At 37.1% G+C, this 18,663-nt stretch overlaps 1 protein-coding gene across 1 annotated transcript in view; it reads left to right on the forward strand.

The window, feature by feature from the left end:
* ADAMTS3 (ADAM metallopeptidase with thrombospondin type 1 motif 3) overlaps positions 1-17,664 on the forward strand; it is a 279,272-nt gene extending 261,608 nt beyond the window's left edge. Inside the window, exons 18-22 of the mRNA XM_026446914.2 lie at positions 594-759; positions 3,250-3,382; positions 7,581-7,788; positions 9,735-9,852; positions 14,924-17,664. Of these exons, the coding sequence (XP_026302699.1) occupies positions 594-759; positions 3,250-3,382; positions 7,581-7,788; positions 9,735-9,852; positions 14,924-15,492 (1,194 nt within the window). The 3' untranslated portion in view covers positions 15,493-17,664. The remainder of the gene's footprint in view (positions 1-593; positions 760-3,249; positions 3,383-7,580; positions 7,789-9,734; positions 9,853-14,923) is intronic.
* Positions 17,665-18,663: the final 999 nt, after the last annotated feature.

An 18,663-nucleotide genomic window follows, 5' to 3' on the forward strand; every position in this document is an offset into this window, starting at 1 on the left:
ATCACAGTAATAAAAGTGACTGGTTTTCTATAGCTCGGTAGAATTACGAATTTTGCCTTTTCTTTATATTTTTCCATAATGTATATATTTTCTGGAGGGAACATTACTATCTTTGTCATCTGAACAAAACGTAACAAAACAATTTCCTTTGAAGACAATTTTAAAATGCATTAAAATTTTTAACTTTTAAATTTAAATTTAAATTTTAAATTTTAACTTTTAAAATTTTAATCCTTTAATTTTAACTTTAATTCTTTACATTTAAAATTTAAAATCCTTTAAAAAGGAGATGGTGTAATTCAAGGAAACCTACAGTGAATCTTATAAAGTTATTATGTTTATAATACAAACTCTTACCCCTCAGTGTATGTATTTTTTAATACTTTTGTGTTAAAAGTGTTATAGATATTTCATCTTCTTCTTAAACAGGGCACATGTGCACTATAGTTGACAGAAATAAAAACATTATAATTTTTGAAACTATTTGAAAGTTTTCAGTTTTAATAAGAGCAATATTCTGAAGTATTTGTAATTTGACACTCAAAATGTAAAACCCTCAGGTGATTTACATATTGATTTCATGTGTATGTTAGATTATACCTCAAGAAAACGATACCCGCTCTAGCCTGACATATAAGTACATCATCCATGAAGACTCAGTACCTATGATCAACAGCAACAATGTCATCCAGGAAGAATTCGATACTTTTGAGTGGGCTTTGAAGAGCTGGTCTCAGTGTTCCAAACCCTGTGGTGGAGGTAACAATTGAACACATTTATTATATCAAAATGTAATGCATGTAAAACCCAATCTTGCTTCTACCTTTATGGCTGTCTCTAATCGAGGTCAGAATCTGAGAAACACCAAACATAACCATCAAAACATCAATACAAAACATTTTTACTGAAAGAATCATCAAATAATAGGATTCCTTTCATAACAGTGACAGACTGTAAAATCTTCTTGTCCTTTTCTCTCAGGTCCTTTGTCTTACATTACTGTACTGGCCCTCTTAATCACTTTATTCTTCCCAAACTCCAAAACTCTCCCGAATTCATTGTACTCTGCTCCTCACCTTTCTTCTTCCCTACTTTTACTTTCTATATCTCTCTGCATTTCTACCAGAGTTAATAATAAAAGGGCTATTGGTTGCATGACTGTGTAACTGACTATGCTATGTATTTGAAACCAGATACTGTTCTAAATGCTTTATATATCAATGCATGAATACTCACAATGGCCCTATGCAGTTGGTACTATTGTTACCTCTGTTAAAGTGGTAGCAAAACTGAAGGACACACAGGATAATTTCCCAGAGCCCATAGGATTCAAACCCAGATAACCTGGCTTCTGAACACATGCTCTCTCACTCACTGCACTGTGCTACCTCCGTTCCCTTTCCAGAGTCCATTAAGCTGGACTTAATGTTTCTCAATTTCTCCCATCATCCGTTCCTCTAGTTCTAAACAAGTGCTCCATTACCAATTATCCCCCATGGGCAGGAGAAGGCAAGAGGCTGTTACAAAAATGTCAACAAATAATTGAGAACAAAATTTGTATTAAGCAGTGCTTGTGTAAATTATTTATTTTATAATTTTAAGTTCAAGGCTGTATTTCTAAAGTATTTTCTTGAGGAAGGCATATAATAGTTAATTATTTTAAATGACATCTCTTTATCCATTACAAGATGCCCATTTAATTTGGACCCTCCCTTCTGCTGTACTCTCAACATTTACTTGATCACAATATTTGTCAGATATACCTTCTTCATATCTACCACATCTATTCCTTCTTCACCAGACTCCAGTCACCACTTTGGGAGGGACGATTATTGCAATAGCCTTTTAACTAGTCAACTAATATTGATGTTCTTCTCTGCCTTAATTTACAGGGTAATTTTTCTTGAATGAATGCATGAATGAATGGTAAAATTATATTATTTCCCAGATTAAAATATTTCAGTCTTCTAATATGTTGTCCTGAAGACACAACATCACTTTATGCAGCATTCTTTCTAAAAGTGAATCACTTGAATCTCATCATTAGAACACAATTAAACAGACCAAATTGTGGAACATTTGATAAAACAAATGGTTTTTAAATTTCAAAAATAGTAAATGCCATAAGACAAAAAGAGATTCAGTAATTATTTCTGATTGATGGAGGCTACAGACATAACAGTTAAATGCAACATATGATCCTTGACTGGAAAAGGATTGCCATAAATAACGTGGTAGGGACAACTGAACATTTTGGAATAGGTCTGTATGTTAGATAATAGCATTATGTCTATGTTAAATGTCCTCATTTTAAGAATGATATTATAGTTATGTAAGAGAATGTACTTCTGAAATCTGTGCTTAAATATTTAGGAGTGACGGATCAGGATATCCTCAACTTTCATATGGTTCGGCAAAATTATATGTATATTTACACACATACGCATTTATAAAGAAACACAGCAAATGTGGTGACATAGTCACAAAATCAATCTAGATGCAAGGTATACAAATATTTGTTGTTTTTTCTTACAACTTTTGGATAGGTTTGAATTTTTTCAAATATATATACATAATTACAAATATAAAAGTTGATGTTTGAGAGACCCTCAGTAACGCCCTATAACCTTCACAATAATGTCCAAAAACTTGTAAGACACTGAATGCTTTCAAGATCTGATCCTTCCCTACCTCCTGCCCTCTTCAACATGATACTTCAGCTTTCTGAAGAAACCACAGTTTTTCATATGTTATTTCCTTTGCTTGGAGAATAATTCTGCTTCATTTCCATTACCCCATGCTATTTGAACTTCAATATTCTGCTGAAGGAAAGTACTGATCCTCCAAGCTTTCCCCTCCCCTCCTCCAAGTTACAGATCTCTTCCCTCTGTGTTCCTTTAGTGCCCTCTACTGTAAGTTATTTACATAGTTTTCTAAAAGCCTGTGTCACTAGATATTGTCACAGTGGTTTTCATATCTATCTCTCACACTAGACTGTATATTTAGAGTCTAGTTCTTTAACAAGCATGCAGTTGCAATATTTATTAAATGTATTCTCTGAAAAGGTAAAAGTTTTTGTTTATTTAATGTTCTTTGGGGCCTTCAGCACCTATTGAAGTGCCAAATTGTATACACTCAATACATATTTATTGAATGGATGAATAAATGTATGAATGAGTGAGTGAATAATCAAGTAACTAACAGCATGAATAAGTGATTAAATCCAAAGAAATTTATTTCCTTTTCCAGGTTTCCAGTACACTAAATATGGATGCCGTAGGAAAAGTGATAATAAAATGGTCCATCGCAGCTTCTGTGAGGCCAACAAAAAGCCGAAACCTATTAGACGAATGTGCAATATTCAAGAGTGTACACATCCGCTGTAAGCATTTATTTTAACTATCGTATCTGTAGGTCAAAATCAGGACTTCACTGCCTTTAGCTCTTTTTAGTTTTGATTTTATTTTCAGTCAAAGCTCTATATATACATGGTTTAAATAGTCAAGTCACTTCACAGGAATTATATAAAGCTCAGTTCTGTGCCTTTCACCATATTCTTGTTCCTCAAAAACAACCACTTTCAACTGTTACATTTATTTTGATATTCGGTAATTACTTGTTTCCTTCTCTCTAAGTCAAATGTTTTTCCTTCTATTCTTTGACTTTTTTGGGAGGTAGGTTAGACATTATACATTGAATTTTCACTGTGAAATATGAAGATTGTATTATTTTATGACCACTCTGCAAATGCACACCCAGAGGCCACACTTTCTCCTTCCCTGCTACTCCCGTTGCTGACCTAACATACCTTTTACTGATCGCAATATTCAGAGTTTATATTAACATGTATCTCTCTTAATACCTGAGTCACATAGCATGCACATTATTATGGTTTCTTTCTTGTAATGTTTCTTCCAGAATAAGTGCATATTTGGATTTTATGTATTTGATCTTCTACTTTTCTGTAATTCATTCCCAAACTCTCTTTCTCAATATCAATCCCCTCAAAATACTAAACATCCAAGTATCCTGTCACTGTAATCTCCATAGAAACAGAAGAGTCTTAGAGAACAGAGTTCTCTGTGTTCCAGCTCCAGCTTGGACTTTTTATCAGCTTTCATCCTAGGGTTTCCTTTCATCATCCTCCTTGGAATTCCTACTACCTTTCTCTTCTGTGGGATTTCCTGTTATTCCAAACTATATATCATCCCTAAGACTCAGAAATATTGTTCTATTATTATCTACACTCAAGTGTTGCTGTTGAGAAGTTGGTTGCCATTCTGATTCTCAATTCTTTCTCTATGACCTGTTTTGGTCTCTATCTCTTTCAAAGTTTGTAGGACCGTCATTTTATTCCTAGTGTCCTGAAATCCCAGTGATGAAATTGACTTGGTGCTCATTTTTACTCATCATTGTGCTGTGTACTTGTAGATATTTTTGATTGAAAAATAAAAAATGTATGTTTTTATGGGGTACAGTGTAATGTTTTGATGGATGCATACATTGTGGAATGATTAAATTCAGCTAATTAACCAATCTATCACATCACATACTTATCATTTTTCGTGGTGCAGACATTTAAAATCTGCTCTCCTAGCAATTTTGAAATATCCATTTCATAATTATTAACTATAGACACTATGCTGTTCAGTAGATCTCGAAAACATATTTCTTCTAACTGAAACTTTGTACCCCTTGACCAACATCTCTCCATTACTCCTTCACCCTCACCCAAGCCCCTAATCACCACCATTCTAGTCTCCACTTCTATGAGTTCCACTTTTCTAATTCCACATATGGAATCTAGAAAATAAGTGAAGATCACATGGTATTTGTCTTTCTGTATCTGACTCATTTCACTTAGCATAACTTCCTCCAGTTTCATCTATATTGTGGCAAATGACACAAACTTTTAAAAATATAAAATGGATATCTTTCATCTCTGGAAGATTTTCTCGTATTTTTTTTAATTCTCCTGTGTTCTTCAGTGTTCTTTCTTTCTGGGACATTTGTAGCTTGGATTTTCTCTCCTATTGTTCATTGTTGCACTTGCTGAGCCTTTCATTTTTGCTCTGATATCATCAGTATTCAAGAGCTCTAGGTATTTCTTTTTCAAGGCATTTGATTTTTATTTCATAGATGCAATATATTCTTTTATCTCTTCTGGAGTATCAAGGATTCATTCCCTGTTTCTAAATAATTTATTTTGAGTTCTTTTCTTCCATTTCTCCACACCCACTCCACCTCCATCATTTACGTTAGAAGATTTCCATGTGGTAATTCTGGGATGTTCATACGTGTATAAAAATGCAGGGTTTAGAATGCCGATTAGAAGTTTGCCTTACAGTCATAGCTGGTGGGCTCAACCATAGGGTGATCTGACTCAGCCATTTTATTAAAAGACCCTCAATTAATTGTATATTTAGGGCTTTTCTTATAAAATAGATTCCGTAGAGCAGAATCAATCTCTTCCTAAGGAGTGTAAGCCAGTTTAAATGCTGTTCTGGAAATGTTATGTGTATAGGTGTCTAAAGCGATCTCACCACATCACAGATGGATTTTTACATAATCTCCTGTTTTTACTATGGTTTCTTTCTCTCTTGATCATGCCTATTGTATCCAGCTAAGTCTGGTTCACATTCTACGGAGGATAATAAACCTCATGTCTTCTGCATTGGAGGAGGGCAAATCACCCTGTATGGTTAAGAATCAGGGGGTCTAATTGCTTCCAAACAGACTTTTCATTAGTTCTCCTGCTTTCGGTCTTGGCTTCACCCTTGTTTTCACAGCTCACACTGTATCTAAGGCCTCTAATCCCTAAATGTTTCTAAAGTTCTACAGTGCAAGTCAGTTTGCTCATCACCTTATACTGCTGAGTTGGACTTCATTCTTCCTAATCTGCTGAGTTAGTTTCCATATGTCCATCTGTTTTCTAGGTTCCTAAATTGTGTTGTTGTGACTTCCTCTCAAATTTCTTTGTCTTTCTAGATTTATAGCATTTTTGTCATTTACTTTCATTCTGAGATCTTAGGAGGGAATGGAGGTAATCAGAAGTACCTGTATCTGTGAAGTATATTTGTCTTCAAAAGAGACTCATCATTGAGGTCTTCAAAATTGAGCAAAATTCCTTAGTCCAGTTGTCATGATACATTTTACCGCCAGTTTGACAAGCTAAAGCAGTCTTAAACTGTGAATACCAAAGATTGCCAAGGTTTTAGCATGGTTATATTTTGGTGCCTCTTATATATGGAGAGAAAAAAAAAATGCAGAGGGAAAGTAACTTTGGAAAAGGCAAAGTTAATTTTAGCCTGAATTACACACAGACAGATTGCATAACCAGATGGAATCAATGGTGACAGCCCTTTGGGACATGGTAACCATGTGTACTGGAGAACCGTGTGTAATGTCGTATCCACGGCTGATTTGGAAAGTGCTTGGGACACTGACACTAGAATCTGGGAATGTCCCCTGGCAAATATTTTGGAAAATGCCTCTGGAAATACTGCTATCAGGTGCATTTGTGTGAACAGTTTTTACCCAGCCCCAATGCATACCACCCTTACCTCTTGTCAGGCCCAGTAAAGGTTAATAAGAAGAACTGCATTATCCAAATGATATAGATATGTCAAGTAGCCTTCATAACAACAACTGTAGAAATAAAACTGTCGTATCAGTTAAAATATTTAAACATGAGTGAACTCTCTAGATTTTATAAAAATGTGCCCTCTTCCAGAAGACATGAGGTTTACCCTCTGTAGAATGTGAACCAGACTTTTAACTGTGTATAATAGACATGATCAAGAGAGAAGGAAACCATAGTGAAAACAGAAGGTTATGTAAGCAAATCGTAAGTGTGTCTTAGCAAGCATTAGATGGATTCTGTTTTAAAAATTCACTGTCGGCCGGGCGCGGTGGCTCAAGCCTGTAATCCCAGCACATTGGGAGGCCGAGACGGGTGGATCACGAGGTCAGGAGATCGAGACCATCCTGGTCTACACGGTGAAACCCCGTCTCTACTAAAAATACAAAAAACTAGCCGGGCGAGGTGGCGGGCGCCTGTAGTCCCAGCTACTCGGGAGGCTGAGGCAGGAGAATGGCGTAAACCCGGGAGGCGGAGCTTGTAGTGAGCCGAGATCGCGCCACTGCACTCCAGCCTGGGCGACAGAGCGAGACTCCGTCTCAAAAAAAAAAAATTCACTGTCAGATGTTTAACACTGTTAGGAAATATGACTGAAAGTGAGTTGGTGCTATCCTTGAAAACTGCCTTCATGCCTGAATCTAATAGGGCAACTTTAAGATGAGTTTCAGAAACCTTCTGTAGATCAACCTTTTAGGAAAAGAGAAGATTTCAGAGTCACTGAGAGGCAGAAAAAAAAATTAGTAGGGCATTAAAAGTTTCAACCTGCTATTGTTAAAAAGTGATCCATTATATCCATCTTTCTGAAACCACTTCCTGAACTGCAATGTGCCCACTAGGTTGCAAGTCACTCAGAGAGCAGAAAAGTCTAGGCTTTGCGGGTGGGAATGTGTGCACTATACATACCAGTGATAATTTCAGTGTTAAACCCCTGCACCCACAGCTGGGTAGCAGAAGAATGGGAACACTGCACCAAAACCTGTGGAAGTTCTGGCTATCAACTTCGTACTGTACGCTGCCTTCAGCCACTCCATGATGGCACCAACCGCTCTGTGCACAGCAAGTACTGCATGGGTGACCGTCCCGAGAGCCGCCGGCCCTGTAACAGAGTGCCCTGCCCAGCGCAGTGGAAAACGGGACCCTGGAGTGAGGTAGGTGTGTGAATTCTGAGCATGCATATGTAAAGTGTGTGTGTAAGCATGTGTAGATATTTTAATTTGGCTTAAACATCAGTTAGGCTTTGTGTGAACTGAGAAACAACTGCATATTTTGTAATTACCTGGAGCTGTGAGGAAAAATTAATGCTTTAAAACAGTACCTGCACTTACGCTTAGTTGGTAGGGGCAAACCATGTTTATGTGTTTCGTAACATAGAGAAGAAGTCTCATAGATGACTGTTCTTTTGTCCAGTATTTTTTTGACTTCCCCGTTCCTTCAGGATAAATTCCAAACCCCTGATACTGAATGCAGGGCCCAGCACCATTTGGCACCGCACTAACTCCTTTTATTCTTTCTTCATTCCAACTCTTTGTCCCAGTTCAAGTAAACTTCCCACTGTTCCAAACAGACCATGCTTGTTTGAGCCTCCTACCTTTCAGCTAACTTGGACTCCCCGTCCTCCTACCTGATAATCTCTCCTTCTCCACCAAAGCTCATCTCCGTAGTCCCAATGACCACCTTCCAGATGGTACCTTTCCTGGCAGTTCCTCCTCTACATCTGAAAGGCAGTGTAACTTAACTTTACCATGCTGTTCATGACAGAGTATTATAACTCTGATTCTTGAATCTGTATTTGCCACTAGTACACACATTTCTCAAAAATAGTGTGCCTGGTTTCCTCAGTACTCAGCTAGTGCTTAGCATACCTGTCCAGATGATGTTTGTTTGTTAATTGGCTGACTCCATGTTGCACTGTCAGCTATTACCACCTGTCTTAGAGATTTCTAAAGATTCAAAATAAGAAATCTTGGGGTCATAGGAGAATCATTTATAGGAGGAAAAGGCATCAAAAATCAGACAGTAAGCCCAGAAAGGAAGAAACAAGCAAGTTGTCTTATCTATTTCTTGCTGCTTTAACAGAATATCATAGATTGGGTAATTTATAAAGAACAAAAGTTTATTTGGCATATAGTTCTGGAGGCTGTGAAGTCCAAGGGTATGGCACTGGCATCTGAAGAGGGTCTTCCTGTAGCTGAAGGCATCACACGGCAAGGAAGCATGCAAGAGAAACACAGAAGATCCTTCTGTCAGGAGCCCATGCCTGCAATAACTAACCCATTCTCAAGATAATAGCATTAATCTATGCCCATAAATCACCTCTGAGAGGTCCCACCTCTTACAGGTCCCTCTCAACATTGTTACAGTGGCAGTTAAATTTCAACCTTGAGCTTTGGAGGGGACATTCAAACCATAATACAAGTACAGGTCACCCACATAGGACCGTAATGCTAACTCATATCAAAGTCTCAGTAGAAGTCCCTCCTCCATAGCACCTTCCTAGGGCCATTGCATGGAAGTTTCTGAGCTTAGTTTTGGGGCAGTAAAGATTTTCATTAGAGAAAAGAACTTAAGAACATGGCCAAGGACGTTGAATTAACCATCCGAGGCAACTTATCAATAAATTCTGCCATCTGTAAGAAAGAAGAAGTGGGGACTTTCAATACCATGATTGGGTCCCTGAGAACAGACATCATCAACATTGTTTTTAGAAACTACAGCAGATGTTAACATTGTTATTAATCATGGCTTTTTTTGTAGGGAATGCTTACTAGGTACCAGGCATTTTGCTACTGCTTTATACACATTGTTTCCTTTGCCTTCATTTAGTCCTAAAACAATCTTATAAGGCAGGTATTATTATCCCAGCTTTCCACCAGATAGGGAAGTTGAATCTTATATAGAAAAAACAATGTGCCCAGGCTGGTAAATAAGGGAGTCAGAATATAAACTCAGTGGTATCTATCTTCAAAACCACTGTGCAGCATCACTTAATAGAGAACGAACTCTAGATCTGTGTGTCTGTGTGTGTGTGTGTGTGTGTGTATGTGCATGGTCTTGGTGGAATAAATGTCTGTAACCACAGCCTTTGTCTCTGCAGTGTTCAGTGACCTGCGGTGAAGGAACGGAGGTGAGGCAGGTCCTCTGCAGGGCTGGGGACCACTGTGATGGTGAAAAGCCTGAGTCGGTCAGAGCCTGTCAACTGCCTCCTTGTAATGGTAGGTGTCACACCAATTGACTTCACTGCTCTGATGTTTTTAAACCTCAAAAAGCAGAATTTCCTTTTGAGAGAAGTTATAGAATTTATATTCGTTTACTGATAAATAACCAAAGGAAAACACCTGTGAAATATTAGTCCAATTCAGTTCTTTAAGATCAACATTTGAGGCAATGTCCTACACTTTTTAATTATCATGACTACTATAGCCCTGCCATTTCTGGCTGGTGACGTTGGGGTGAGGGCTGTGCTATGTATATGTAACGTCTATCAATTTGTGTTGCTCGTAGGAACTACTTAATTTTTCCTTGTTATATTTAACTATAACTTCACATCTTTATTAAAAGGCATAATTTTGCAACGGTTTTGAAATATTTTACTAAAATTATTCAATTTTAATATGTGGGTAATGTCACTCAACTCTAAAGCCATTTCCAGTAACTATCTATCCATAGAGTAACTTCAGACAGACATCTTGAACATAGGATAAAATTAAGCATTTGCCTGACCTACCAACTTGCTGTATGGCAAAAGCAGGGTTTATTGTCTTTATTTAGTCAATTTGCTATTTTAAAACAGCAAAATGGGGCCAGGTGCAGTGGCTCACACCTGTAATCCCAGCACTTTGGGAGGCTAAGGTGGGTGAATCACCTGACGTCAGGAGTTCAAGACCAGCCTGACCAATATGGTAAAACACTGTCTCTACTAAAAATACAAAAATTAGCTGGGTGTAGTAGAGCATGCCTGTAATTTCAGCTACTTGAGAGGCATGCTGGAGAATCGCTTGAACCCAGGAGACAGAGGTTGCAGGGAGCCGAGATCGTGCCACTGCGCTCCAACCTGGGTGACAGAGTGAGACTCCACCTCAAAAAATAAGTAAATAAAACAAGCAAAATGTATTGGATCGTTTCTGTCTCTATCACTGTCTCCTTCTGCCTCCATTTCCATAGCTCTCTGTCCACATCTGTCTCTATCCTGCACTCGCTCATCTGTGTCTCCATTTGCGCTCCTCTGTCTCTCTCTTATTTTGGGTGTCTGTCTTGCTCTGTTTCTGATGAGCTGTCACCCGCTGCGTGTATGTGGCTCACTTTCTGTGTCAGTCACACATGCTTTTTCTAGTCCTTACTCTTTCTTCTTGCTCTCCTTCCCTCTCCCTGCCCTAGTCTCCCTGGCTCTACCTCCTGTCGTTCTTTTTCCCTCTCATCATCTCTCTCCTCCTGTCTCTTCCCCCTCTTTCCTTATCCTGTGTGTTTGTCTCTCTTTCTCTCCCATTTTCTCTTTCTCAGTGTCCTCCCGTTCACCCTCTCCCTTTCTCTTTCTTTATCCTCCCCTTCCCGTCCAACTTCGTGTGTCTGTCTCTGTTTCTCCATCTCTTCCACCTCTCTTTCTTTCTCTCTCTCTCTCTCCCACCCACCCCCCCCACCCCCGTCTCTTATCTCCTCCATTGCCTTCGTCTGTTCTAGCTGCTATAACAAAATATCTGAGACTGGGTAATTTATTAAAAAAAAAACATTATTGCTCAGAGTTCTAAGTCTAGAAGCCCATGATCAAGGCATCAGCAGATTTAGTGTCTGGTGAGGGCTTCCTAGATGGTGCCTCATTGTTCTGTCCACATGTGGTGAAAAGGGCCAAGGAGCTCCCTTGATTCTCTTTTATAGGCACAAATTCCATTCATAAGCACTTCACCCCGATAGCCTAGTCACCTCCCAAAGGTCCCACCCTGTTAGTACCATCGCCTTGAGGATTAGGTTTCAACAAAGGAATTTGGGGGGCACATATTCAGACCATACCCACCTTTTTCCTCTCCTTCTTACAGTTCTTTTTCTCTACTCCTCCATCTTTCACTCCTTGTGTCTGTCTCTTTCTCCTCCTTTCTCTTCCTAGGCCCTCCACTGACCTGTCTTTTTCTCTTCCTGTCTCATTTTCTCTCCCCAAGTCTCTCTCTCACTGCCCTCATCTGTTTATTGCGTTTTCTCTTCCCTTATATTTTCTTCTCCTCCCTTGTTTTCATAGCCCACCCATCCGCCTCCACCACAACCTTTCTCTTAAATGCAGTTCTGCTAAATCCATGTCAGTGACAAATGTGGACATTGTTTTCACACACTAGAAGACTCGGGACTAAAGAAATTGCTTTGTGCTTGGCCTCCAACACCATAAGTAAGACATTGATTAAATATTGACATCTGCTGAATGGTGCTTTTTGTCAAGAAAATTGGCAAAGCACTATCTTGTCAAATGTTTTATTTTTTGAAGAAATTTCAGACTTTAAGTCTTTAACCCTTATATATTATTTCATTATAAATTTCATTTGAAATATGTTATAGCAAGAACATATCTGACCATGTGGGGGAGACATAGGACTTATATATTTAATCATTTTACTTTGGAAAGTATTGATATATGTAAAAGCTCAAAATACAGATCAAAACCAAAAGAACAAACTTTACTCAGAAGTCTTAACATACACTGTCACCATAATATTTTATTCTTATGTAGTTCTTCCTGTTAAGAGGCTACCACTTTGTGAGTAAGCTTTATCGATCTTGGAGCTGGTACAGCTGTGTATTTCTACAGATGTGCCCAATGGTTAGCAAGAATTTTCTTGATTTTGCTTCTTTAGCCAGAAGAAATTGTGTTGAATATAAAACCAAGGAGCTAATAAGATAGCTTAACTATTTTAGTGATTTCATATCCCTTTTAGTTGTTCTGTTGTTCTGAAATTGAGGCCCAAAGGTCAATCCTAAGAGTTCTAAATGGTCGCATGTTTCTACCATATTTCAAGTAAAATAAGTAATACTTTATACCAGAATCTCAAACTGCTATTAGGATCAAATGGCCTTTTGAGACCATGTGTGAATCTCTTTTCCAGTACTTCTTATAATGATTTGGGGGTGGAACGAGAAGTCTGAAAAGTTTCCTTAATTTTTTTTTAATTGATTGATTTTTTTATGTGACTCCATATTTTGATGGTACCATTTTTTTTTGCCTATAAGCTCTTCCCGTTTATCAGTAGGCAAATTACCATAAGGTTAATGTATTCCTTTGCTCACATTTTTCTCAGAATATCTCTCCCATTTCCTCCTCCACACAAAAGTATATTCTGGCCCTAATGAAACCCAGGTTATGAACAGGACTCTGCAATGCCAAAGTGCTCACACTTAGAAATGGGAGACCTTTGGTTGGACTCATTCTCTAACTCAGAGAAAATAGGTCATACTTCCAAGAGGGGCCTCCGAACAGGGGTGATGAGGGAAAGGAGTTAGGGGAAAAAGAGAGTTTTAAGGTCAAATAAGGTCCTCTCCTCTTAAGACCTATAGCCTGACATATACAGAAAGAAGACGTTTTCTTATTTTGAGATATGGGTTTAAAAAAAAAGTAAATCACACATGAAGAGAAATTAATATTTAAGGTGAAACAGACATTTATAACATAATTAGATGATGACCTAGCTTATACGAAGTATTCAGCCACATTAAACCATATAATAGACCTGCACATATCAAGCATGTATGAGTCATTTCACAATTTGGGAAGTGGAGATAGTATTACAGCTCATTGTTGGTAATTTTAGTCCTCTATTGGCTTTGCCAACTGACTCTCTTTTTTTTTGTTTCAAACTTCAGAAAAAGGATTTTTCAATTTTTGGGGAGTTATGTAGCAGGTTTCTTTCTTAGCAATATAGTATTACCCAATAATACACTGTAATTTTAAGTGATTCTATTACATAAATGCCACAATTGACAGTTCTTTGCATTTATTCTTTGGGCATGGATCAGTGTTTCTGTGTTGCACATCTGCAGGGATGCTACTCTATGCACTGGTTCTGTCATCAGAGAGGCACAGGGTATGTCTTTATTTCATAACGTATACCCAGGATGACTAAAACTATGCACAAGTTAACATTTTTATGATGGGATTTAGATTATCTGAAATCCAATCAGATATTTGGATTATCTGAAATCCAAATCTTGTAACCTGGAATCAATAAAATTTTAAAGTAATAAAAAAATGTGTACACATGCAGTATGAAATGTTTTAGAAGTGTTACTTTAGATGTTATTCAAGTGTTTTATGAGTATTGTTTTAGTATTTTTTAGACCAAGTGCTGCCAATTCAATGAAATTACATTTTATGAGTGTTACTAAGTATCCTTCAAACATAAAGTACTGTCAATTAAATAAAATTAAGTGTGAGAACCATGAAATATTCATAAGAAATTTGGCATACTTTACCCAAATTTGTGCATTCAGATAACAAATAATCTGAGAATATTCAGTGATAAATATGAAACTATTTTATTCAAACTGGATTTTTTTTTTTTTTTTTTTTTTTTGAGACGGAGTCTCGCTCTGTCACCCAGGCTGGAGTGCAGTGGCGTGATCTCAGCTCACTGCAAACGCTGCCTCCTGGGTTCACGCCATTCTCCTGCCTCAGCCTCCCAAGTAGCTAGGACTACAGGTGCCCACCACTGCACCTGGCAAATTTTTTTTGTATTTTTAGTAGATACAGGGTTTCACCGTGTTAGCCAGGATGGTCTCGATCTCAAACTGGAGAATTTTTTTAAATCAATATGGTATTTTGATTATTCTTTGGAGAATACCTTTGTAAGATTTGTTTTGTTTTTATAAGTGTTTACTATTTATTTTGATTTCACATTTTAACATAATGTAGGGAATACCCTCTGAGAAAGTCAGAAATACCATAAAATAAAAATACAGATGCCCCTTTGCATCCTAAAAATTTAACCACAGCATTAAATAATTATCTTTGCCCATTCTAAAAACAGATATATGTTCCTACTTGGAGAAAAAAAATACCCTCTCTGGTCTGAAGACTTCTGGTGGAAATATTAAAATAATGATCATCACGAGGACTTTGTAGATAAAGAACTATTTATTTTAGTGAATTCATTCTAATGTTCATATTTTTAACGCAAAAGCCTGTGTGGATCACTCCCATTGGTGTCAGATTGCACTTAAATCTTTTTACATTCATTAAAAATTTTCATTTTTTCCTCCTTTCGTTTTATGTTTAGATGCATGTGTTGGTTTATTTTCTTTTTATTTTTGCAGATGAGCCATGTCTGGGAGACAAGTCCATATTCTGTCAAATGGAAGTGTTGGCACGATACTGCTCCATACCAGGTTATAACAAGTTATGTTGTGAGTCCTGCAGCAAGCGCAGTAGCACCCTGCCACCACCATACCTTCTAGAAGCTGCTGAAACTCATGATGATGTCGTCTCTAACCCTAGTGACCTCCCTAGATCTCTAGTGATGCCTACATCTTTGGTTCCTTATCATTCAGAGACCCCTGCAAAGAAGACATCTTTGAGTAGCATCTCTTCGGTGGGAGGTCCAAATGCATATGCTGCTTTCAGGTCAAACAGTAAACCTGATGGTGCTAATTTACCCCAGAGGAGTGCTCAGCAAGCAAGAAGTAAGACTGTGAGACTGGTCGCCGCACCATCCTCCCCACCCACCAAGAGGGGCCACCTCAGTTCAGCTTCACAAATGGCTGCTGCTTCCTTCGTTGCAGCCAGTGATTCAATAGGTGCTTCTTCTCAGGCAAGAACCTCACAGAAAGATGGAAAGATTATTGACAACAGACGTCCGACAAGATCATCCACCTTAGAAAGATGAGAAAGTGAACCAAAAAGGCTAGAAACTAGAGGAAAACCTGGACAACCTCTCTCTCCCCATGGTGCATATGCTTGTTTAAAGTGGAAATCTCTATAGATCGTCAGCTCATTTTATCTGTAATTGGAAGAACAGAAAGTGCTGGCTCACTTTCTAGTTGCTTTCATCCTCTTTTGTTCTGCATTGACTCATTTACCAGAATTCATTGGAAGAAAGCACCAAAGATTATTAAAGAAAAAAAAAATATGTTGCTAAGTTTGTGTTGGTCGCTCTCTGAAGCAGAAAAGGGACTGGAACCAATTGTGCATATCAGCTGACTTTTTGTTTGTTTTAGAAAAGTTACAGTAAAAATAAAAAAGAGATACCAATGGTTTACACTTTAACAAGAAATTTTGGATATGGAACAAAGAATTCTTAGACTTGTATTCCTATTTATCTATATTAGAAATATTGTATGAGCAAATTTGCAGCTGTTGTGTAAATACTGTATATTGCAAAAATCAGTATTATTTTAAGAGATGTGTTCTCAAATGATTGTTTACTATATTACATTTCTGGATGTTCTAGGTGCCTGTCATTCAATATTGCCTTGTTTGACATTCTACAGGTTAATTTTCAAAGCAGAGTATTACAAAAGAAAGTTACAATTACAGCTACTGACAATATAAAGGGTTTTGTTGAATCAACAATGTGATACATAAATTATAGAAAAAGAAAAAAAATCACAAAAGCTATAGATATACACATATCAGGTTACCTATTGCCTTCTATACTTATAATTTAAAGGATTGGTGTCTTAATACACTTACGGTCACAGGGATCAACGAATAGTAAATGAACTCGTGCAAGATAAAACTGAAACTCTCTTTCTGGGACCTCAGTAGGCACCGTTGAGGTGTCTTTCGTTTTTGTGTGCGTGTGTTTCTTTTTTAATTTTCACATTGTTGACAGATACAAACAGTTATACTCAAGGTACTGTAATAATCGCAAAGGAAAAAGTTTTGGGATAACTTATTTGTATGTTGGTAGCTGAGAAAAGTATCATCAGTCTAGAATTGACATTTGAGTATAGTAGAGCTTTGGGGCTTTGAAGGCAGGTTCAAGAAAGCATATGTCAATGGTTGAGATATTTATTTTCCATATGGTTCCTGTTCAAATGTTCACAACCACAATGCATCTGACTGCAATAATGTGCTAATAATTTATGTCAGTGGTCACCTTGCTCACAGCAAGCCAGAAATGCTCTCTCCAGGGAGTAGATGTAAAGTACTTGTACATAGAATTCAGAACCGAAGATATTTATTAAAAGTTGATTTTTTTTCTTGATAGTATGTTTATGTACTAAATATTTACACTAATATCAATTACATGTTTTGGTAAACTAGAGAGACATAATTAGAGATGCATGCTTTGTTCTGTGCATAGAGGAGACATTTAAGCAAACTACTATAGCAAACTCAAAAGCTAAAACTGAACTAATTTGATGTTATGCAAACATCTTGCATTTTTAGTAGTTGATATTAAGTTGATGACTTGTTTCCCTTCAAGGAAACATTAAATTGTATGGACTCAGCTAGCTGTTCAATGAAATTGTGAATTAGAAACATTTTTTTAAAAGTTTTTGAAAGAGATAAATGCGTCATGAATTATACGTAAATGGGAGGAGATAGTGTTATCAGCATAATGATTTTTAGGTCAGTACCTGAACTGCGTAAAAATATATTAGCAAACTAAAATGTAGATAAATTAAACTCTCAAAGCACAGAATGTGCAAGAACTTTTGCATTTTAATCATTGTAAACTAACAACTTAAACTATTGACTCTATACCTCTAAAGAATTGCTGCTACTTTGTGCAAGAATTTTGAAGGTCAAATTAGGCAAATTTCAGATAGTAAAACAATCCCTGAGCCTTAAGTCTTTTTTTATTTTTCCTAAAAATTCCCATAGGATAAAATTCTCTCTAGTTTACTTGCGTGTGCATACATCTCATCCACGGGGGAAGATAAGGATGGTCACACAAACAGTTTCCATAAAGATGTACATATTCATTATAATTCTGACCTTTGGGCTTTCTTTTCTACCAAGCTAAAAATTCCTTTTTATCAAAGTGTACACTACTGATGCTGTTTGTTGTATTGAGAGCACGTAGCAATAAAAATGTTAACAAAATATAGATCTGGCTCTATCTAGATTTCATCATTAGATTCATCATGGGGTAATGGAAACGTGTATTTCCTCTTACACAGTGAAATGGCATCAAATTTATTTACTACTTGTAGTTGTTTGAAAGACTCAAGTGACTGTCTCCTGTTTTCACATCATGGTATATTACAATGATTTTTTAAAAAAACAAAAACAAAATAAGAGGTGGCTTTTTGGTTAAATCTGTCTCATAGAACTATGAAGAAGATGAGTAAAGATGGTGACCATGCTAGTATTTCAGAGAAAGAAATGGTTACCTTCTGTTTTTAAAATCTGCAACCTCTGAGTGACTTTTAAATAAAAGCTTTCCATTAATTTTGAATCTTCATTACCTGAGAATTGGCGGAAACACATTACTCAAGACTCAGGAGTCTGGGGAGGCAGGAACCATCACAGTGCAAGGCCTTTTGGTATGGAATAAACAAATAGTGCTAAAATTACAAATCTGCACAAAGAACAAGTCTTTCAGATGAGATATTTGGAGACTTACAAGAAGATGCTCACTCCCACTAGTAGTTCAAGGTAAAAACAAACTTCTCATGGTGGAAGATACAGAGCCAGTAGGTCTGCTTTCTATTCCTGAAACAAAATGACAAGATTTCTAAACTTCTCAAGAAGTTATGATACTCTGGTTAAGAGTATGAGCAGTAAAATCAGACTGCTGGTTTACCTCCTGGTTCTAAAGTCAACCAATGGTGACTTGGAGGAGTTACTTAATGTGACTAAGCCTCACTTGTTTTATATGTAAAATGAAGATGATAACACTACATACACCATAAAGCTGTTTGAGCAAACAAAAATTGAGAATCCTGGAAAAACAATAAACACAGTACCTCATGGGATAGACATTAAGTGTTGGGTAAAAGATTGCCATTGTTATTTTCTCCAGAATATTTTTTAAACATTTATCTTGTGATACGTGATCAACAAACTTCAAAGGATTCAATTTGAATATTTTAAACCAAGGAAA

This window comes from Piliocolobus tephrosceles, chromosome 3, assembly GCF_002776525.5.
Source record: "Piliocolobus tephrosceles isolate RC106 chromosome 3, ASM277652v3, whole genome shotgun sequence".
In the NCBI taxonomy this organism is placed as follows: Eukaryota; Metazoa; Chordata; class Mammalia; order Primates; family Cercopithecidae; genus Piliocolobus; species Piliocolobus tephrosceles.